The sequence below is a fragment of the Phlebotomus papatasi genome, chromosome 2 (genome assembly GCF_024763615.1).
Source record: "Phlebotomus papatasi isolate M1 chromosome 2, Ppap_2.1, whole genome shotgun sequence".
Classification (NCBI taxonomy): domain Eukaryota; kingdom Metazoa; phylum Arthropoda; class Insecta; order Diptera; family Psychodidae; genus Phlebotomus; species Phlebotomus papatasi.
In genome coordinates, this window is record NC_077223.1 from 29,742,126 (window position 1) to 29,766,854 (window position 24,729).

At 31.9% G+C, this 24,729-nt stretch overlaps 1 protein-coding gene across 20 annotated transcripts in view; it reads right to left on the reverse strand.

Moving 5' to 3' along the window:
- LOC129803415 (coiled-coil domain-containing protein CG32809) overlaps window positions 1-24,729 on the reverse strand; it is a 207,679-nt gene that overhangs the window by 91,741 nt on the left and 91,209 nt on the right. For 15 of the 20 annotated variants that reach the window (XM_055849953.1, XM_055849952.1, XM_055849945.1 and 12 more), the window contains exons 4-9: window positions 14,967-15,094; window positions 11,133-11,162; window positions 10,127-10,298; window positions 9,862-10,060; window positions 185-329; window positions 8-70 (exon numbers count right to left, since the gene is read on the reverse strand). In XM_055849953.1, coding sequence (XP_055705928.1) covers window positions 8-70; window positions 185-329; window positions 9,862-10,060; window positions 10,127-10,298; window positions 11,133-11,162; window positions 14,967-15,094 — 737 coding nt within the window. The remainder of the gene's footprint in view (window positions 1-7; window positions 71-184; window positions 330-9,861; window positions 10,061-10,126; window positions 10,299-11,132; window positions 11,163-14,966; window positions 15,095-24,729) is intronic. The other 5 variants (XM_055849950.1, XM_055849948.1, XM_055849942.1 and 2 more) reach the window with 2 other exon arrangements.

Consider the following 24,729-nt stretch of genomic DNA (forward strand, 5'->3'; position numbering starts at 1 on the left):
GACTTACCTTGCTCTTGTGTATATGCTGATGTTGATACTCAGAATCAAATTCGGGTTCACTGAAGTAACTCTGAAATGATACATCATCAACAGTTACGTCAATAAAGTGACAAAATTTGATTAGAGAGAGAGGAGTGAGGGAGAGTCTACAATCTGACTATAGTTATTTCAGTTGAAAACTCACCTGATCCTGATCCCAGGGAATTGCTCCAAGGGGTGGAAGTTGCGCAGGAAGAAGGGGACCACCCGGTACCAAATGGTGCGTCTGAACTTCATTTGATTCAAACAAACGAAGCACAGATCGATCTCTTATCTCTCTCAAATGTGACCTAATAAATCAACAAACACAATAATTTCTGATTAATTTATCCATTCTCCTTCCATATTACAATAGTCTGTAATACTCTTTATCGTATTTCCTGCAATTTTTCAAGTATATTCTCTTCCCTTCCATAGAATTCCCCCTGCCTTTGATTTTACAAATTTCCCTTGATAATTGAATTGCAGACGAATTGAGATTTATTACAACGTGATTTTGCAAGTTATAACGAAACAGAGAGAAATTATTGGATATTTGAAAAGCAAAGGGTAGTCCATTTAACAGGAAAAGTACAAAGGAATTATTACAAACCTACCTAATCTATATCCGTATGTAAATTAATATTTGAGCAATATTACACTGAGAAAAAAAGAGGTTGCGATTAACATTTTTTCCTCATAAATTTAACACTTTTTAGGTGTAAAAATATATCAACATTTTTTAATGTTAATTTTACACCTTATTAAGGGTAAAATTAACACGAAAGAGGGTAACTTTAACCCCCAATACACCTAAAAAGGGTAATATTTACACCGATTTTGGATCAATACTGCAGGGTAAAATTAACATTTCCAGAATGTTAACTTTTTCAGATTACTCTCAGTGTATACACTAAGAAAAAATCTGTACGGTTGAAATAACTCTGTCGCCCATTTGTTTAATCCTGAAGGATATCGATATTATTACTCTTTTTTTAATTTTTAAATTTCATCTTGCCTGAAGTATATGCTTAAGTGTTTTAGATTTAAGCATATAATTCAGTCAAGATGATTTTCATTTGGCAAAGTTCATATCGAATATCATATAGAAAGTAGCAGTAAAACTCTAAAATATAGCTAATCGAAAATCACAACGAAAAAGAATTAATCTAACGGAGTTATCACACTAGAAAATTTCACATTAAAGGTTAAAGTGAAAAGTTGCTCATTAAAACTTCTAGAACCACTCGAAATCGCTGATTTAGTCAAGACACATTTCTAGAATTGCTCAATGTCTTTTGTCATTTCTCCATCTCGTGAGCGATAAATAGCAGGTATTAGCATTACTTTTTATCACAATTTAATCATGAATAAATTGGTGAGAAAATTGTGGCGCAGAAACTACCCGAATAACTGCAATACTGCAACACAGTAGTACTTGATGAAAATTTAATGAGCAAATTTTGCTCATAAATTTGCTCAATTCTCATTAATTTGCTCATTAATTATCAATCGTTTTTATGCTATTTTAATCTATTTCAACCAATTTTTGTGACTCGAGTCCACTTTTTTATCACTAAATGAATCGATTTCTAAAAGCTCTTGAGGAAAATTGCACATTAGGACACATATCAGGAACAATTAATGTGAATCAGATTAAAATTTTAATATGAAATTCTCTAGTGTGATACCACGGTAACATCAATTCGATTAAGTTTCACTCGTTTTTTTTTCTAAGTGTAGACTTATCGTTCTCTGACTAGAGCTTGAAAGCATTCTAAGCACTTAAAGCTGCAACCAATTTTCGAACATGATAAGACCATATCGACGGTTCCATTCCATACTATTCTATCTCAGAATGACAACATTTCAGGAGAGCCATTTGAAGTTGGAGATTTCCTATGCTGCCCGTGTAAATTTTTTTTCGAAAAAATGGAATATCTCGTTACCCGAACGCCGGATGACCATCAAATTTTCACCATTTGTAGATCTCGGTCCCAGGAACAACATATCTCTCGGAGTAATATAATTCTAAGTCGACTTAGAATAGTATGGAATGGAGCCGTCGTCATGTAGGGTTTTATGTAGAGTTTCTAAAATAATATTCTAACTTAAACGTCCTAATAAATACAAGAGGAATAGTAAGTAACACTTTATTTGTTTTATACGGTCAATGTGAATTCCTGTTGTATTTCCAGTCAATTTAATAAAATTATAAAAATAAGAAATCGAGGAAATGCAATGCAAAATTATCAATGTTTGCCTGAAAGCTCACAAATTGGTTCGGCGCTCCTTTGTTTTCGTCTCCGTATGTTCGAAAATACTTAGAATGGGCTTCTGAAATTCTTACGGTATACATTCTTTTTCTTCTAGACAGTTTATCGATCGATTGAGGCAACAAAAGAACACATAATCGATTAGTTTTTCCCATTGTTTTTAGGTTTACAAAAGGTTTTTAGGTTTATAAAAAAGTACATTTGAAAAAGGTACATAATAATCGGTACTTTATCGATTCATTTCCATTTGAAGCTGACGTTGTCGGGTTAGAAATTTCAAAGCCTTTCAAAAAAATCCCAATTAAAGTAAAACTCTTGAGAAGTCAACCTTCCAAAGTGGTTTAACTTTGACTTTCGAAAATTCGACTTGGAAATGTTTTTCGAACATAGGTGTCTAAGGACGAAATATTTACTTTGAAATATTCATTGCAAATGAAAATTGGTTGCAAATTTCAAAGCCTTTCAAAAAAAATCCAAATTCAAGCAAATCAGTTGCAAAATATGCCCTCCAAAGTGATATAATTTTGACCTTCGGAAATTCGATATCAAAATATTTTTCGACTATTAGTTGTCTATGAACGCACTATTTCCCTTATTCCAACAAGCGAAACTAATTAATAAAATTAAAGAATATAATGTCTGACTAAAAACTCAGACCGGAAATGTATAATGCCCTTAGCCTTATATCATTTGCAATTCTTTCATTATTGATTGATATCATTGTCTGAAATGTATGAAAGACGAAGTGTAAAATACGCGATACATAAAATGCAAAGTTTCCGAAAACCGAATTTTCAAAAGTAATCATTTTTCTGGGATGTTAAGCCCCTATCACACAATATCAATTTTCTGCTTATGCTCATTTAATCAAATCTTTGAACTACGAATAATGATTCATGGCACTATATTTCTGGTTTTTATTAAAAAAAAAATACCTTTAAATGTAGCATTTCTGAAAACTCATCAAAAATTGCAATGAAATTATTCTTGACAAAAAAATCAATTATTGAAAAAACTTCACTGTGTAGGAATTGCAAATTTTCACGAGAATGTGGTAGATAGTACGTAATAGTTTTATTGTTATTGAAAAAATCTCTCTGTCAATCGATATTGCAAGTTCAATGACTGTAAATATATATCGTAAAATGAACATTTATATCTCTCAAGCTGATATATGAAATCAGTCAAACATTTAAGAGCCAACATTCCACAACGGGAAGATTCAGAGAACATGAATTTTTGGTGGTCACTCACAGTTCAGTCTATGGACAATAAAAGTGTCTAACTATAAAATCTCGGTTCTTTTTGTTTTATCTGTCCAATAAAATTTGTGGTATGGGTTTTTGCAGAATAGTACTAAAACAAACATCCATAAACAGATGCCAAAAATGTAAACGATTAAAATTGAAATTTATTAAATAAAATTATTTCGCGAATGGAATTTGTATCATTGCAGAATTGATTTAAGAGGTTACGTAGGGCACGAAGACTAAAAAATAGGACATTTTTTTCATTTTTTTTAACATGTTGAGAAATTTATTAAATTCAATCTCTTAACCATTATAAAAGTACACTAATTATAAACTAATACTACGTGAGATTCTTAACAATCTCATCTACACAGTAAAAAAATTTTGGATGCTTTACCATGATTTTCATTGTAAATTTTACATTAAAAGTGTAATTCTGTGTACTGCTACACATTTATGTAATTTCTACACACTTTGTCAGAAAACTGTGTAATGTTACACGAAATCTCTAAAAAAAAATGTACACAGCTGTGTAATTATTCGCTTATTTAGGCCGTACGGTGAAAAAAGACGTAATGTAAAACAAGAAAGTGAAATTTGATATCACTTCCACAATTTCAAGATAAATATGAGGCAATTTTTGAGAAAGATAAAGCATGTTTATAGGAAACTTGCGATACCAGAATTGATTAAAATTACTATTTTGAAGTCTTCTAAGACTCTAACTAAAACCTAAAAATATAATAGACCAAGAACTTTATGACAGAATTTGAACACTAATTAATCATACAGAGAAAATGAAATATCGCCAAAGATTTGCAAGCATATTTCTCATTAATTGAGCAATTTTCATTGAATTTTTATACAAAAGAAATGTTTTTTGTAGTGCTAAGCTAATTCTGTACATTGTTGGATCATTATATCGCCATAGAACATGTCCTTTTAAGTATAACAGTTTTATAATAGTATTTTAAAGGCTTGAAATTTTATAATAGTAAAAAAAAATTAAATATCTTGCTGAAAACATTCTGACAAGATATTATAACAATTAAATTCATAATTTCTAAGCACTTAGAATACACTGAAAGATTAATTTTTAATTTTTTTTAATGAACTTTTAGGAAATACTACTGCCCATGATTTCGAAATTTATGAACAAAAACAGCTACAAAACGTTTTCAGTGACCATTTAAAGGTAATTTTGATTAATAAAGTAAATTGTTAGCCATTAGAAACTTCTCCGTGTGCTTACATGAAACTGCCCCTCACGAGCTTTCGGAACCCAAATGAAAATTGTCAGAATCGTCTCAGATTTAATTCAACGTTAAATGCTTTATAATAATCATAAAACCACTGGTAATTTAATACAATTATGTTACTTCGACATATAAGTGCAATAGTTGAGAAATTGTTGAAAATAAAACATTACAAAAAGTTTCATTTTGATGCAGTTTTATAAAATCAATTACAGAATTCAAACGAGAAGCGTCACGAAATAAATTATTTTTATGAACATGGGTCTCAGTTATCTCTTCAATAACATAAGGGATTTATCCCATTCCTTTCAAAGGGATAAGAAGAATATGCAAAAATTGAAACTGCCCCGTCGTTAAACTGCCCCACCTTCCCCTACAGTATTCTCTCTACTTTTGCATTAGCAACAGAACATTACTTAAAAAGTACAATATTTCATCATTTAATTGATTACACCGTGATTACGAAATACGGTGAGCATTTTACTGTCAATGTGATTTTGCCTTTAAACTTCAGAATATCTATACTTTTTCATCTAAAAATTAACTTTAATTTATTTATAATAAATGTAATTGTTCATTATTTAATTAGAAATCGACAAAAAATCCTTCATGTGTTAAACTATCCGTGTTCAAAAAATCCTTGATCTTGCCTACGGAATATTCTTGTGGAGAAAAGGAAATTGACACATCAAATTCTGTTTATAAATAAGTATTTCCTGGTAGAAAATCGTCTGTAAATTTCCCACCAGTAAATCTTTTCCAAGAATATATGAGTGAATTATTTTGAAGCTGTCGAAATGAAATTTTGTTTTGAAGGAATGTTGAAGGAAATACAATCTATTGAATATTCTAAGAAAATATCGATTCAAATACGATTTTGTTATATTAATAACTTAATTAATGTGTAGAGGAAAACTTGGCAAAATCAGAAAATTAAGTTTTTGCTTTTTTTTCATACAAATGCTTGAATCAGTTTGATAAAAATTTCAATGAATATACAGAAAAAAATATTTTGTAAAAATGTTCGTAAGTGTTTGCGAATTCCTATGCTCTGAAAAAAATAATTTGTAAAAAGTGGTCAAGGTTTTGTAATTTCCCCATAGAAAAATGACAAACGGAGGTGAAAAGGTGTTCCCACCGCCAAATTCGTAAAAATTTGTTAATTTTTCACAATCGTTTTGTAATTTTGCGGATTCACAAACCAGTTTGTACCAAACACAAAACTTCACCCCCTGGTTTGTAAATTCGATATTTTACAAACCGATTGTACCAAATACAAAATTTTACCGCCTTGTTTGTAAATTCATAGTTTTATAAAATATGGGTCTCTACCACCAAATTTTACCCACCCTTTTGCTATTCTTTTCTTTTAGGACAATTTCAAGGTTATTTGTAATAATCGAACATATAAAAATAAAACAAATTCTACTTTTTTTAAATAATATATTTCACATTATAATCATCTAATAACAAATGAATTATTTTAAGACTACCTTTTATTGCAATTGTAAGTGTAATGTTTTTCCTAGAGGTAATACTGTGACTATAGTCTTTAAACTTTTTATGTTCTCTTTCCATTCACATACACCAAAGGTTTTTCAACGGTCCACATTTCTCAATCATTGTACTATAATGGACTATTTAATGGAATTTTGGTGTTAAATGTGTTTTGAAAATTCTTTGATATTCATAATAAGACTTTTAACCTTTATCCTAAGTTCGACAAGATCATCATTGCTTATTGACGTATTCATGACTAGTTCAATTAATTGTTGAGCGTTCGTAATAGTCTTTAATTTTCGTTTTCCTTTGTAATTTTGTCTTTTACGAAATCAGTAACAGTTCGAGCAAATGTAAGGGTCTCGGAAGCACTCATTTTCAATTTTTCATTTTTTAAATTATTTTCAGCTGTATCTATGGAACTGGGGTTAACATCAGTCTCATATTTAAAATTCTTTTTGCGTTAATTAATGTAATTTAAAGTAATCAATTTTTCTACGTAAATTAGTCTATTAGACACTTACACTTTTGTGTCCATACAACAGCCACGCTTTTAAAATTTTTTATTGATCCCTCACAATCCCTTTCTCTTATCGGAGAACTTTTAGACCATGCATCAAGCACTTCTTCTGAAAGGTTTCCTTCATCTATATTCACCAAAAATTCCTTCAAATGCAAAATGTCTTCATTTTGGGCACTTGAAATTTCTGATAAATCGGCAACCTCTGAAGTGGCTGTTGTTCCTTGGTGTCGTGACGTTTTCGGATGACGTCAAGAATTGTGTTACTTATTATAAAGCCTTACACTACTGTAATAACTCGTGGTGGAAGTTTTCGGAGAATAATATAGTTCCTAAAAAATTGAAAAGCGTTTAAAATTAACATGGTTTTCAATTATCAATAAATCAATTTGTAAATTACTTTCTTTACCTTTTTTCTGACTGAAATGTTTCTTAAATCTCCTCAGAAAGACGTTGCATCGATTTTGTTGACAGAAAGACGATCTTCGAATTAAAGTATTCGATTATAAGATCCACCAAGTCTTCGCGGCGGTGTTTCTCGAATCCTTTTTTATTTAATAAGTCTTCAGCGTCTAACCTGCTTCACAATTTAAGACTGATGAGAGGCCTATTACTGTCCATTGCAATGCTCGTTGCTGGATAATCGGAGTATCGCCGTCTCCCAATTTTCCGGATGTTGATGTTCCGCCTGACGCAGACTGCGCAGACTGCTCTTCCTCCAGAGATTGCTTCCACTTCTCTCAGCCTTTTCGGAAGCGTACTCTGTTTATATCTGCGTCTAAAATATCATTGATATCTGCTTCTCTGAGGTCATACAGTGCATCCGAATGAATACCTTTACCTGAAATTAAGAAAAATTAATAAAAAAAACGTGGTAATTGAGGTTAAGTAACCCAAGAGCAAATTGAACTCACTTATAGGAGTCCAAAACGTCTCCTTGCAATCCAACTGCACACTCTTCGCGTGAAGCGCAGCATCAACCACTTTTTCCACTTCGTCACACATATAAAATTTCAAATTTAATTAAAAGAAATGGATTTTTCCTTTTTCATGTGCGAAAACTCTCACTATTCAACACTTTTTCGTTGTCAATTGACAGAAGAGACAGAAGAGCTCCTAGCGGCAAGTTTAAGAAAAATGTTTGTGTTAGAAACAAAAGGTTCGTAAAAAGTGGTTGAAAAGGGGTATTTTCAATTAATCACAATCCCAGTTCGTAAGATTTGGTGGAAATTTTGTAGAAAAGTGGTAATCAACACAAACTGTTTGTACGAATCACCTCTTTTTACAGCCCTATGTTTTGTATTATCCACAAAAATTATACAAAATAGCCCACCTTTTTCACAAAAAGTAAGTCATTATTGAAATGACCCCCAAAAATAACAGTATTTCAACCAAACTTCACAAATTTCAACAAATTATTTTTTTCAGAGTGGGGGTTATAAATTCGACCACTCAGAATATAATACGACTAACTCGCGAATGGCCAACTTTACAGGAGAGTGATTTAAAGCTGAGATTTTACATGCTGATCATAGGATTTTTAAGTATCGGAACCGATATAACTTTGGGAATAATTAACTTTTCGGTATAATATTCACAGGGAAGGTAGAGGGTGTCACGGAGTACCCGAAAAGCGAAAAAAACGAATTTTGCAAAAAATCCAGTTAGTCGCATTATATTCTGAGTGGTCGAATTGCTCGTGAAACGTATAACCCACTGAAAAGTTCGTAAAAATTTGTACTTTTTTCATAAACATTGTTCGTAACATGATCACTTGACGAACATTTTCTGTACTTTTACAAACATTTGTTCGTAAATGTTCATAAACACACAAAAAATGTTCGTAAAATTTTGTCATTTGTTCGTAAATGTTTGCAAAATGTTCGACAGGAAAACAAACATTTACGAACAAATAACAAAATTTTACGAACATTTTTTGTGTTTACGAACATTTACGAAGAAATGTTTGTGAAAAAGCACAAACTTTTAAGAACATGTTTGTGGGTTATACGATTCACGAGCATTTCGTAACTCCCCCATAGGAATTCAGAAAAATATATTACAAACATTTACGAAATATTTTTTTCTGTGTAGGGTAAATGTCCTAATTCAAAACCATTTTCAGACGCTTTAACTTTGACAGAAGATTCAACACATTAAGTTCATATTTTTTGTGAAAGGAATTACATAAATTTGCTCCTTGACTCTTCTAGAATTTTACTGTTTAGTGAAAATTCTTTAAATATAATTTGAAAACTTCTTAAATACGAAAAAAACCCACAAGTGCAAAATGCTTCTATTGGAAACATATTAATCCAAATGGAGACAAGGGAAATTTTCTAATTGGAGACAAACAGTGTAAGTGAAACCGCGACGGAAGGCTTCCAAAACCCTATTGAGTTGCTCTTGAGTGCAGGATTTGTTCTTATTCCTGGTTTTTTCTCCTTTCCCATCTAAAACAATAAGAAAATCTCTCCAAAAAATCATATTTCCGGGGTTTCCTATTGAAGCATTTGCAGACACTTTAGAAAACTCCTTTTTTGTTCACGAAAAAGGTAATTATTTCATTTGAAAACTTCACGTACCGTTAACAATTTAGATTAGCACTTAATTTAACTAAAATTAGCCAGAAATATGACATAAATGTTTAACAAAATGGAAAAAAAACAACAATCACTTTATCGTGTTTTCATTGGAAAACACGGTCGATCGATGAAAAATTCGACGGTGAAAAGGTACACTTTTAATTTTTCTGAGAAATAACAAATTAAAATTTGTGAATATGAATGGATTTTCGCTTTATTTGGAGCAAAATTAACTAAATAATGAATCTGTGGTATAGAAAATATATAAATATAGTAATTTAGTACTGTATTTATCATGAAAACAATGACGTTTCCATTTGGAGTAGCGAAAAATTTCCATTTGGAGCAGGTTTTGAATTAGCTCAATTTACCCTAGGGAGAGAAGTGTGTTTCATTGAATAAATAGTGATTTGCTGAGAATTCCTTCTAGCTATTTAAGTAATGTAATTGAATTACCTGACGTCTTCTAGCTCGTAAAACATATCTTTACTAGCGTCGTGAATGTAAATTTTTACAGTAGGTCCTTCCAAATACGCCATTGTGAGTTGACGTGGGAAAGATCGCACAAAGAGAGCTCTCACTGTATCAATGGACGTGATTTCATTGGGCAGGAGCGCTCTCTTTGTCTCCGAACGGTATTGTAGGAATACCAAACCTGTGATGGAAAGAAAACGACTTTAGAACAAAACAAATTCCCCGATTTCGCCCAAGGGAATCTGACCTAAAGGACGTTCTAACGTCTTTGATGGTGTTCTCACAACAGGCAGCGATGATCTCTGTTTCCCACCACGTCGAAATCCAGTGCTGGCAGTTTCAACTTCGGACATTATTCCTGGATCATCATCGAAGAGGGGACCCTGATTCATGGGTGTATATCCACGAACCGGAGGTGTCTGGAAGGATTTACATGAGAATTGACATAAGTTCAACTGACAGATGCTTTCAGACATCGCCGCTCCAATATGCAAGACCATTAGCGTCAATTGTTATTAATTTCAAAAGATTACTGTCTTGGTCAAATACCTGGAGATTAATAGTCACACTTCTCTTTCACTTTCATTCCAAAAAAAAGACATTTAATAAATCATGCGGGTGGATGAGTAATCATATTATCACCCTTCACTCAACGATTGTGCTCAATTCGAAGGAAGGTGTAAAGGTGAGACCATGCACTGTGTTAAATCGCATGAAATTTTTAATTAACATTATCAAGCGAAAAAATACATATAAGGCTCTAGAAAAAAAAGAAATAGAAAATGTTAGTAAATGAGTCTAAATGCAATTAAAACCGTGTAAGCTCTTGTTAGCCCTTCCTATAGCCAAATGCTTAAAAAAAACAAAAAAAAAATCTGCAGTAAAATATCGCTGCAAATGTGAACTACAAACCATAAAATACTCTTCTATGTTTTAATTGAAAGAATAAAACACTATTTATTCAAATCTATTTAATTACATTTGCACAATATCTTACATTATAAAATTAGAGAAAAAAAAGTTATCACTATATAAAATTTTATATAATTTCTAGTTTTTTTTCTTTCACAACAAAAAAATAAACATTACAGTAATTCTTATAAATTTTTTGCATTAAATTTGCAATAAAATTACAATTTGTAGTCTTTTTAATAATTATAATTCAGCAAATATCTATCTCTTGCTTTGCTAAGTTAGCTAATATATTCATAATGCTATTTGCTTAGAAGTGATGCCAAAAAAAAAACAATTACCTTTTTCACTTTTTGCGAACGTGTCCCCATCTGCATGAGTCAAAATAAAATTTGTTCTTAATTTTCTCTTGTCTTAAAATAATTTTCAGTAAATCAGTTCGTTATTCCTGTATACAATCTAAAATATTGTAGTATCTTTCTTTTTGCAATTGTCACTCCCCTTTCATGGAATTATGTAAAAAAAAAACATCGTTGATAATTTTGTTTTCTTTCTAATTAGTGTACTACTTTCGTGTTTTATTTTACAAAAGTGTGTAGTGATATTCACTGTAGTGTTCTGTAGTTGAATAGTTTCCGAAATAGAAGTGAGTAGAGTTAACATAATTTCTTTTGACATCTGAATAATTAAAGTGACAGCTGTCACTCTAATCTTTACATTTTGAAGGTTGTACAAACATTTTAAACATAAGAGACATTTAACTAGCCCATGATTGTTTTCATTGCTCATGCACAAAATTTAAAGTAGCTTTTACTTATTGAAATTTAGGGTGAAAGGAACACCTATTGACACTTTAGGAAGTCGTGTTAGGATCTATTGCCACCCTACTCTGTACTACTTAACTCCGGTTCTAATTGTCAGAATTTAAAAAGTGAGGGCCTTTTGTAAAGCTCTCGTGAAATGCTACTTCCCCTTCTAACATCGCAAGTTCATAAAACTACCGCTAGGGGCGCTATTTTTAAAAAGAAAATTTTTCAATTTTTTAAGTTAAATAACTCAAAAATTCCTTTGTGCATCCGACTGAAATTTTAGTATGTTGTATCCCTTGATTATACCTATTAAACAAAAATATACTTAAGTCGATCCATAACCCCTGACCTGAGCTATAAGGGGTCAACGTTCGAAAATTGACCGGCCTCTATCTCCGGTTTTAATTAACATATCGACCTAAATTTTGGGTTTTTGGTTTCGTCTTGATGAGCACTTTCAGATGGAAGTTCAAAAAGTCACCACAGGTGGCGCTGCGATAGCGTCAAAATTCATCAAAAATCAAACTCATTTTTCTTAAAAACGGTTTTGTGCAAGTTAATCAAATTTTAGAGTGTTGTAGTTCAGTATAGGGCGTTTCCAAAAAGAGGCGTAAGTTCGCTGTGGTTATAACAGAACCGGAGGTATGTGGGGTCAAAGTTCACAAAATTCAAAGAATCATATCTCCGGTTCTATTTGACAGATTTTGATGAGTTAGAGTTTAAACGAAAGATTTCACCAAATGCTATAACTTTCTAGAACATTTGAACTACGTGGGACCAACACCAGGGGCGCTACAGTCAAAAAACAATTTCATTATCACATAACCTCAATTATCTCGACACATGCTTAACCGATTTTGATGATTACTTCAACATAATTGTAGAGGACATTTGTGTCTATATTTCGTCCATACATCATTTTCCGCTCAGACTACGCTATCACTCCGATTTTGCCGTATTTGTGAAAAAAATGACTTTTCCTATAATCGCTTTGAAACCACTCAGATGTCAATTTGACTGCCTCTACTCGACCAAGACACTTAAAATGGGGTTTTTAAATGAAAAGTCTCACAAAATACAACAATTCTTTCATATAGTTGAAGTTCATCCAATGAACACTTGGGGCGCTCTAGTCGAAAAAACGACTTCAGAAACAAACAACCTCGATCAGCCCAAACTATCATACACTGAGGATTTTGGATCAAGGATTAGCGTTTACAGCGTAAATTTCTATTATATTTCCACACTTTGATTGCTGAAAGACTTCTTAAGTGCAATATCAATGGATTTTTCGTACAGAAAGATGCACTCTGACCTTCCCATCACTACCATCTTAATGCATTTTAAGATTCTGCGACATTGCGTACTATTACTCTAAATGTTTTTTCACTCAATTGACATTTCGAAAAGCACCCAAAAACACCCAAAGCTTTTTATTTTCAGCACTTGCGTTGATGTCGCCTAATCCCCTTAATTTCACTAGACCTAACGAATTTAGAAGATCAGCCTGATCCTCCAAATTTTAGGCTGATCCCTGAGTGTATCGACACCAATCCTGATTTTTCGGGCTGATCCCTAAGTCGATCCCTATGTCTATTTTGGGCTTTACAGTGACAGTTTTGCAATTTGTATAATGTTAAAATTTCTGATATATTTTGTACGTTTTCTACTTCTTTTAAACGTTTGCTTAGAGGATACTTGTGTAATAATGTAATACAAGAAACCATTCATTCACAAATTGATATTGATAAGAATGACATACGACCTTTGTAACAGCTGTCAATTTAGTCAAGTTGCAACTGACAAATCAAAATGTACGTTCTGTCTAATCAATCAGAAGTTTACCTTCCTTTTAACAAAAGTTAGAAATGAAAAGGTTGATTTGTGATAAAACTTCGATTGACTAAAAATTCATATACAATTGAAGCTGTTAAGAAGAACTTTTCCGATGTACTGCATGTGTCAGAAGCATAGTTACCTTAGGTTCTTTTTAATATTTGCTTATTTATTTTTTAAAAGTAGGGTGGATGCATTACTTGCAGCTTGTCTTTACTTATGGCACTTATGGACTTCTCGCAAAAAACTTCAGTTTTTGTAACAATATGATTTCGAATATCATAAATAAAGACAGGCCACAAGTAATGCCGCCACCCTATATTCTTCAAGCTAAAAATTGATGATTGAAAATTGAAAATTGATTTGACAAGACTGACGATGTCATTTGTGATAACTGTCACATTAAGTTAGCTAGTAGTAGTCCGTGTCCTGACTAAATGTTCTATCTATTTCAAATAATTTTATACCAGAGAATGTATCATTTTAAATGATACATTCTCTACATACAAAAATTAATGTAAATGTCTCACACCAGAGGTCAAATTCATGAGCGTAACCCGACAAAATTCTGATTGGTCACTATATATAAATCAATAAGAAAGTTTTGCTTCTATGTATGAAATATCTAAATGTGTCTCGGATTAGGTGAAAGTGGTGCGTTGTACGAGATAATTGGTATTGTTCTTTGCTATTTTTTGAAAATTGAAGAATAAAACATCAAATTGAATAAATAGTAACCATTTTTATCTAGTTCGGCTCGTAGATTTGATCTCAGTTCTATGAAAAATAGTGGAATTCAATTTTATTCTATTACTACCAAAAAACAATTTCAACCACAAAACTTTGCAGTGAACACCCCTTTTGTGAAAAGCTTCAGCAATGTTGTGATAAAATCAACCTTGTGTAAAAGATAGCATAAAACTTGGTTAAAAATAAAAATGGGCACACTCATTAAAATAACAATTATTCTACAGAGAGTGAATAGAATTTTACATTATTTGTGAAAGATTGCTTGTGAATAAAACTGTGACATCATAAAATGGAATGTATAGGCCAATATTAAGATGTTACCATAATTTTCTATATAAATTAGCATAAAATTTAATTGTGACGTGACTATAATATTTTGCATAGAATGATGAGAAAAAAAACGAATGTCTTTTCTCTCCTGTCCATCATTCTAATTCTATCCTCCTTCGTGTTTATTATATTTTTTTAACCCCTCATAATTCTTATTCATCATTTTTTTTTTTCGTTAAACATCTCTCTATCCACAGTTAGAGATTGCACAGCAAAAAAGGAGGTGTTTTTATATAAAATGCAACGTACATAATATAAGGTATTATAAAGGGAAAAGTACGTGGGAGTGAAATTAAACTGATTCATGTCATTTCCATTGCGAAAAATAACAACTAAAAAAAATAAACTAGAAAGAGACAGAATGTGTAAAAGGTACGAAATAATGGAAGGAGGCCCACAAACCAGAAGGGAGGATTGTCAATGGTAAGCTGGCGTGTATGAATGCGTTACCTCCAGATCCATCGTCCTCTGTGGCGGTGGTCCCTGACCAGGGCCATAGTGCATCATATCGCTGCCACCAAGGGTGTGTCTTCTCGGATCCTCGCGGCGTCCTCCGCGCCTCCGGTCGTCAGCAGCTGCTGCCAAAATCCCACCAGAGAGAAGTGCCCGGGAATGAGAGACAAGAGAAAATCGATTTTCAATTTCAGAACTAACAAAACACACACACATACACAAAATGTTGACAATATAAATAAAACACAAATATAAAACATTTTAAATCCCAAAGCAATTCCCTTCTGTTTTCTCCAAAGCTTGCCCTTAAAATATTTCTCACCATTAATAAAACAAAACACCAATCGGAACTTTGTTGTATACGACACAACGTGGTAAAATAAACAACTTGTGCAAAAATATGATAGGAATTTCCATTTATAATTCTACAGTACGTCTTTGGATACTTTTAAAAAAATATATATATTTCCAGAAAAAGTTTCCTACATTTTCCAATAAATTCTAACACTGAAATTTTAAAGCGATTTAAACAAGAAGACGTAATGACTTATAAAGCGCCCAAAAAAAATCTAATGGCTCTAAATTACGTGAAGATTTCGTTTGAGGACATCTCACTTCAAAATAACTTTAAATTCGTCATAACTTCGAGAGTTATGACGAATAATTAAATTTCATGCTATTTTTTTTCTTAATTTTTCAAACTTAATAGAATACAGTAATTCTGGTTAAGGAACTAAGCTAAAACAATTGAAACTTGAGTGGGACCTGAACCTACCCCCTGGCAAGTTGCCTTCAAAGTTGAAGCCACTTTCTCGCATTCACATACAAATTCGTATGGAAATTTTTCTGCACCTGTGACCGTTACACGATATATGTCACAATTGAGGTGTGCTTTGTACACAGGACTCTGTGACTTGTAAAGAGGGATAAATATTCTATATTTCCATCTAAAAAGATTTTCGTTACTCGAAGTGTAAGCTTAGTTTGGAAGCAATTTATGAGTTGGCTTCAAACAGCTCCATATATAAAAAAAACTTTTGGCCAGGGGTTAGACCTGAACAATGCCTACAACTAAATGATTATAAAGAATCTTAATTAATCTAGACCACGCCTACTTTCAGAATTCTAATTAAAAACGAGATAAATTACAAATTACAAAAATATTTCAAAACCTTTGGCATTTCACAGAATCTTTAACGACTTTATGGTAAGTGGATCAAAATAAGAGCTTTAAGCCAAAAGTGGGTAGTGCCTATAAAAAATTTTTTTTGCCCCCTTTTTAAATTATGTTTTGAATTATTCTTATAAAATTAAATTAAAAAGTGATAGAAAAGCGTCGCATCTTACACAGAATGTTCGAACAACTAAGATAAAGCTCTTTGTGATTTACCCCGTCGAATGATTTCTGGTACAACAACTTACTACCCATTAAATTAATTCGTAAATGATCAGAAAAGATTGATAGGGAATCCGGAAATCATTGGTAAATGGACATCAGTTAGACGCATAATTTTTTTTCCAGAGCTTTCGGTTCAATCTTCAAGCCTTATCAGTATAATGGCTGGAGCTAGTCCCCGGCGAGTGGCCTTCAAAGTTGAAGCCAATTTCTTACTTTCAAATACAAATGCGTATGGGAATTTTTCTGCACTCGTGATCGTTATGCTAAATATTTAAAAAGTGAAAGTTTTTCCGTATTATAAGATACCTTTCCATATGGACGGATAAATATACTAAATTTTTGTTTAAATAAATTTTTTCCTTGGAGCACTGTGAGCTGAGTCTGAGATCAATTTAGGAATTGGCTTCAAGTAGCTCCATATACAAAGGTCAACTTGCCAGGCGCTTGGGCTGGAGCAAACAAAGAGAGATCCTTGTCAATTCGTAAGTTCAAAATACATCTTTTTCCTCACAGCTTACTTAATTCTTTATATTTTACTTTTTTGGTCAGGATTGTTTGGACCGGGCATAGGTAGAGAATTATGACATTTTTAAAAAAAAAAATAATTTAGCAATTTTCACTACTTCTGGCAACACAAACTGACGATATTTTTCTTTTATATTCTTGGGATTTCTGTGGTATCTGGAAGCTAGTCTTTTTTCGCATTGGATTACTTTCGCCTTAAAAATCGATAAAAGGAATGAATTTAGATAATTGGGTAAACTGGACGAAATATTCGCTAAATAATCCTTAATGGTGCTATTCTAATGAAAAATGGATAGAGGAGTTCTTTCTCTTGACTATTACGGCTCGAAGTCAAAGAGAGAGAGCAGTTATACAAACCACTTTTTTTCATCTTGTAACACGGCTAGAGGCAAAACAGTAAGAGATATCGACTGCTGGTCTTCGACGACCCCCCCCCCTCTATAAGTTAACATAATCTAGGACAGTATTTTTTATTTTTACCCAAACCCCCTTCTACCCCTCCAAAACCATGTTTTTTTTATTTATTTCGAAAACGGCTCCTACATTCTTTTATTTTCGAATATGTTTTAGATGTAGTCCAGGTGAATATTTCGTTTTTAAACGCCTATGTTCGAAAACCATTTCGATATCGGTTTTTCGAAGATTAAAGTTTAACCACTTTGGAGGGCCTATTTTTCAACCGTAAAATTCATCCATTAATCTGTAGGAAACTAATCCCAAAATATGAACATTCTATCTCAAGTATTTCTGGTATATTGACTGAATGGGTTAAAGATTTTAGATTAAGATTTTAAACAACAACGTAATCGCTTCATTGTTTATTTTTTTATAACTACTTCTGCTTTAAATTATCAAAATGATAAAATGCTAGCATAAAATTAGGTGATATAACGATACAATCTAAGTTAATATTTCGATTTAGTATTCGAATTTGTTTATTTAAATTACATCCAATCCTTCTACTTTATGCAGTTTATTTAATTTGAGAAAATAAGTTGAGGTGTTAATTACATTTATCTGGGTATTATAGAAAAGTTTATTTCAATGTAAGCACTTCGGAAATTAAATGTAAAATGTAAATTAAACTACATAATTAAATTATTATATCAAAACAATTTTAACCATAAGGATTTTACAAGAAAGTACATATTAAATTTAACTTATTGATTAATATGAAAAATATTTTGCAAGAACGGCTACACAGAAAGAAGAAAGTATTCTAGAATACGAAAAAAATTGTGTTAATTGCTTATAATACGGCAAAATGTTTGGGTGTGTGTGTTGTGAAAAAATTATAAATAACCTCATTTAGATTGTAAATTCACGCAAGTTCCTCTTATATGACCTTGCCTTAGAAGTTATAATTCTACTATAATTGTAACTTACAAGCTAATTCCATCCGCAAAACGTGTAACACTGAACCAATATTATTTACGATATCCATAAATCTTCCTTTCGTAAAAAGAACTCTATTCAACACAACTTTTACTTAATTAAATTTTTATTTGAAGGCCCTTTTCTCCGTGGATATTCTTTAATAGCATCCAGGAAAACTGATGAAAATAGCAAAATAATTCTCAATGAAAATTTTAAACATTTAAGCGAAAATCACGTGCATATATTAATCCCAGAAAATTCTTAGCATGTCTAACGCTTCGTTATGGTTGAAGAGGAAAGAACTATTTTTATAAATTTCTCCTTCTCAATTGCTTTCACACTCAATCTCATCACGAAATTAACTTTGCCATGTCCGCATTTTTTTCGTTTTGCGAATTTTGTAAAACTGAGCAGATGTTTAAAAACCTATGTAAAAGCAGAAGTCAGCAATATTTTAGGGTTGGAAAATTTCCTGGGTACTTGAAAAATTAATGAAAATTTCTATGAGTATGGTAAGGTTGAATTTTGACATAGGGGAAGTCTTTCAGGCTTCGCACACAATCTGGCTTCGAAAACTTCAAATTTTTCGCATATTTCTTTCAGGAATCTGACTTAGGGGAAAGGCTCATAATTTTGTCCAGTTTCTTATTTTGGACACTTTGAGGATAAAATTGGACACTATAAATAAATTGATTAAATTGATTGTTTTTTATTCCAATATTTGATGAATAATGGATTCTATCTTAATATTTGTTGATTTTGGAAGATTTTAACACTAAATACGTTAAATTTTGAATATGATTTAAGTTAAAATTGCTTTGTTGAAAATTCAGTGTGAGCAATTGCTTATGAGAAATATGGCAGAACTTCGTGTTTACTTCAGTCTTATTTAGTTGTGGTGAAGTACTAACAATGTTTCTTCGGTTTTTCGAGTGATATTATTGATTATTCATTGAATATTGTGTTGATTCACGTTAGTGGTGATTTGTACATCTTGTGAATTAGATTTTTCGTGTGAGAAATGGGAAATTTTCTAAGACATTCACCAGTGAGGTGACGCTCCTTATTTTGGACAGGTATTTTTTCGAAATTTCGTGAAGTTTTAGCTTTTGTGATGACTAGGTTAGACAAATGCCTGGAGAAACAAAGGAGAATCATCTATACGAAAGAGATGTAGTGAAAAGAGTCTTGAAAGGCTCCCGGAAAAGCCAGGGAATGAGTGAATCCGCACGTACTTGGAGTACCGAAGTCAACTCACTTTAATGAATGGTATGGAAAGTTTCCGGGCTTCTTGTGACATTCTACGTTTCCCTTACATGAACAGAAAGAGGACTTGGTAAGAATGGTTCATGAAATGAAGAACAATGGGCATCCTGTTGAGGAGGATTAGCTGTCCAAATTTACAGCCAAGTTGTCCAAATTAATAGCCAAGTTGTCCAAAATAAGAGTCAAATTCACCTCTACATATCAATTCATTTTTAAACGTATTAAAACTAATTTTAGTAAAAATAAGACGATAAATAGCTTGACAAGTTTCTAAACAACTCTACTGAAAAGAGAGTAACAAAAAATTATTATTGAAAATATCGTACTTCAAACTTGGAACATCGATGCTTATAAGCAGACTGTCCAAAATTATGAGCCTTTACCCTATATGGCAAAATATTTTAATAGCTAATATTAAGTCTCATATTTTCTAAAAAAAAAACTAGGTGAGATTCAGTGTTTGAAGCCAGAGTTTTGGCGAAGCCTGGGAGGCCTGGGAGCCTTCCCCTATATGTGATTGCAGCGCCTCTAATATTGATTTTATAAACTTTACTAGTTCTAGGGAATTGTCGCTCATTTTAAGGACTTTAATTTTCTCTTAGTAAAAAACAAAGTTGCTTCAGCTGAAGAGAAACTATGATAAATTAGCAGAAAACGACAAAGTGGTTTTGCCTAGATTTTAGGCGTAAAACAAAAATGATGTGAAAATGTCAAGCTCCTGCATAATTTATTGAATCTAAACACTGAATAAAATATCATGAAAGCTCAAACCCAATTTAATAAACCCATCTTTCAACTATTAATATCAAAGATTTTCTAGTTTAGAGAAAATTTCAAAGAAACATGAAATTTAGTCAGAATTTCCAGGAAGTTTATCACTTGAAAAGACAATTCTCTGCAAATTATACTTCCTCCAAATTTATCAAGGATGAGACTAATTTTATTTGCGTGTGAAAATTGAAGAGAGTGAAAAACATACAATGTCACGTGCAAAAATAGAGTTTCGTGAGTGTGAGTGAATGAAGCAAATAGACCATTTTTTCTCATTCAAGAAAGAAAAATCTTCAACGGGATTTGCTTTTGTGCCTTGGCGCCATAGAACATTTTCACATTTCTCATTCTCATTTTCCACACCAGAATGGAAACAGAAGAAGTTTGGAGGATGAACTTAATACTCTCTCTATATTACATTTAGAATGAAAATGATGGGAGGGATGTGCCTGTTCAATTGCTTCCAAAGGATACAAATATAAATATTGCAAAAATAGGCTGACAAGAATTCCATTGAGTAATCTTCTTTTAATTCAATTGCCTTATTTTTTTACATTTGGAATCAATTCTATTTTTGGAAACTCTTTCGATAGAACTCATACAAAAAAAAAAAGAAATTGATAAACACTCCACAAATTCGAGTCACGCTCCACAACCGGAAAATACACCGTATTAGTCTAAGCACAATGTTTTTTCGTCTCCTTCAGAATCATCCAAGATTTTTCGATATCCTTAGGCCTAAATCTTCTCACCAATATTGCATACTGAATAGGAAAAAGACTAAAGGGGAAAATCATCCAGGACACAGATAATAATTCAAAATCAGACATAGGATATTGCTATGCTAGCATTATAACTACCTGGAAATGCCACATTTAATAAAATTGTTATATCGTCTTTATTCCTTTTAACATTTTATGCCAAACTTGTATATTTCATATCTAAACAAGCTACTGAACAACCATATGAGCGGAATATTAATTGAAAAAGTTTCAAATTTGATCCAATGTATACTTATGATACTTATGGTGCTATTCCAAAGAAAAATGAATGTATTTTATTTTATCATGATACTGTTCTTAAATGCTTCTGTATTATCGACTTTTCTTTACGTTGGTTTCTGTCTCGACTGTTTTCCCCGGTCCTTGCTGCGATCTAAAACTTCCGAACAGTAGTGACAGAAACCAATACCAAGAAAAGTCGATTATGTAGAAGCATTTGGGAACAGTGAAATCTTAAAAAACATGTCTATTTTTTCATTGGTATCGCACTATTATTCAATATTTTTCAAAGTATAACTCAGGGTAGCGTGCTAACTTTAAAAAATGTAAACTTGAAAAATGAGGACTTAAGCTTCGAATAACTTACTTCTTTTTAATATGTTTTCATTGAATTTGACCCATTTATGATATCATATTTTTTGATAGATAGAGCAATGCTTCAGATTTCTTGATAAGAGCCATAAAGTAAATCCATTAGGAACATTGAAGAAAAAAAGAGTCGCGCGAAGGTAGCGCGCTTTCTTCCACACTGTTTAGCATTCGATAGTGGCTGAACGAAAGGAAAATTTTGAAAACCTTAATTCAATTTTACAACCGTGAAAATCAATCAAATTTTTGGAAATGATCTTATCAAACACGATAACTGAATTACTCAATCTTTTATTCTAAAATGCAATGAAATCATTTCTTTCCGGACTGTCCGATTCAATAGTTCGAATTTATTTTTTTGAATCCGAATTTGCACTTTCAAATACTGTTATTGTGGACAACAACTTTATATTTTAATTTAAGGGATTACGTGGAACACGGAAGACTAAAAAACATAACAGTGCTATTGCACTAGGATTTTTACAATTTAAATTTAAATTTAATTGAGCCAATTGAGCATTATAAGATTTCTAGAATTTACTTGAAAATTCTCACAGCCAGGACACATTTTGCAAGAAATTTGCTCAATTTTAAATATTGCCGCGAGATTTTTAATTGTGAATGACTCTGGAAAATGTGTGATAATACTTAAAATGTCTTATAAGTCACTTATCTGTTATGAAGAAGGATCCCCAAAGCCAGAAGAAAGAGTTATTAGCTAAGGGACTCACGAAGCGACTCTCATACAGTTTTGTGGAAAATCTGTATAAAGTCATCCCAACTGAGGTTTCGTGACACAACAATTTCCTTCAAATGGCTTTGGAGGAATTTACAGAATTACTTCCGAAGTTTCACTTCCTCTAAGTTTATCACTGAATAACTGTATTTATTATACTTTTTGGCTACAAAATTATTAATTATGAGTGAAATAATTTATTAAGAACAATTTGATTCGAAAGACTACTTGTTTAACTGCAATAAAATTCAAATTAATGAGCAATTGTAACATTTTAATTTGCTGAATTAAAATTTAATTGAGCAACCACATTTATGCTATTTTAGCATGTTTAAACATGTTTTGGTGGGCCAAGTATTAGTCTATATCAATAACTATGCGGAAATTCATCAACTCAAATGATATTTAATGCGAAATAACGCATAGAAACAATTCGTCTTAAAATTAAATTGAATTTAGAAAATGAAAAAATCCTAGTGTGATAGAACGGTAATATTTTCTTATGTTTCTTTCAATACAATAAAAAGATATTTAAGCCGACTTCTTAAATATATTGTGCAATATTTAAGTTATATTCTCTGAAATTTTCATTTAAAAATTTTAAAAACTCAGCCGTTGGGATCTGATTTTCGAAGACCTTGTTTGAAAAACCCACTTTACAGTAATCATGATTAGTCAGAGTTAGAAAACAGACTCAAAAAAAAACAAAATAATCAGAAGTCAAAAAAAAACAAAATATATATTTCCTGTTAGCCTATGAGTTAATCTCGTACTTAAATGAAGGATTTTTTATGTATATACTTCATTACAACTTATTTTAAGTACGAAACGTGATATAAAATGCTCCAAAAATGTTTTTTTTAATAAACACTTACTGAAACAGAGTTCATTCAAAATTCATTTGTTCAAGTACGAGTTTATCTCATCTGCTAGGAGAAAAATATATTTTGATTTTTGACTTTTGATGAATTTACTCTTACCAATCATGATTACCGTAGTTTCATCAAAAAAAAAATCCGAAAAGCAAGACCTAACGGCTTATCTCTTAAAAGTTTTAAATTTAAATTTCAAAAAATATACTTCAAATATTATTTTTCTTATGTGTTTTAGAGTTTCAATTTTATAATTTATCAAGAAAAAAAAATGTGTTTGGTAGTGCCCCAGTTTCCCCTAAGCTTCTTGCGCTACAGGCATAACTTACAACCTTTAACACAACTGAGTAATTTTGCATCTTTTCATTTATGTGACCTTTTCTACATTTCATGTAAAAGCAAAAATAACATCTTATTTTTCATTTGTGTTAATGTCCTCTGTTTCATATCAAATTTATCACAAGTCTTGTTTGTAAAATTAAAACTAGGCTGTCCCTCATGTAAATCTTTTCAGAATTTTGATTGAAAAATTGATGGAAAGGGAATAACTGCGCTACAACTAATAAAACCAAACATGATGCAAAAATAGAAATAGCAACAAATAATACTTTTCAGTATATACTGGATGTATGGTAAGATCCCAAGAGGCAAGCAATCTTGATTGAATTGGAAGCGAAAGAGGGCTGATTTTACAATTGAATCATCGACGAAGAAAATTTCATGATTCATGTAGAATAGAAACACAAATTGAAACAACTTGAGGAAGATGCAAAATTTCACCTGTACAGCAAAATAACCACAGATCGTCTTTTGTGAATAATATTGATCCTCTATAGGTAGTACTACATAGCACAAATGACAAAGACTAGAAGAGGAAGACAAAACACTTTTCTTCGATGCAAAACGTATACAATTGAAAATTCAATCTACCCGATAGAAAAGACCACGTTCAACTGAAAGTCTGTGAAAATCAATATAACTCCTTCCCATTCTCCACCCACACACATTCATTTTCACCATGTGGTCTGGTGATGTCATTACTGATACATCTCAAAAGATTTTAGCTCAAATTCTTTACAATCTCATTTCTTTCTGTGGTGGACGTTTTGCTTCAATTCAAACATTAGTTTTTCAGTTCAGACTCTTTACAATCTCAGCTTCTGTGGTTCATGGTGAAAATCAATCTCGTCTGATTGCATTCACAGATTGGAAATTCATAGGTCGCAAATACGGATATCCGATAAAAACCGATACTGTCGGATATACAATTGATGTACATATAACAGCTTATCGAGAAAGAACAATTGGAGATACTGACTTGTGGTTTTCGATTAAGGAAAATATCAAATGAATAGAGGAATGTAGGTATGGTTCGCACGCAGAGTGAACCTTCAAACGATGCAAATTTTACGAGCTGACTCACAATTTCTCATCTCATCTCATG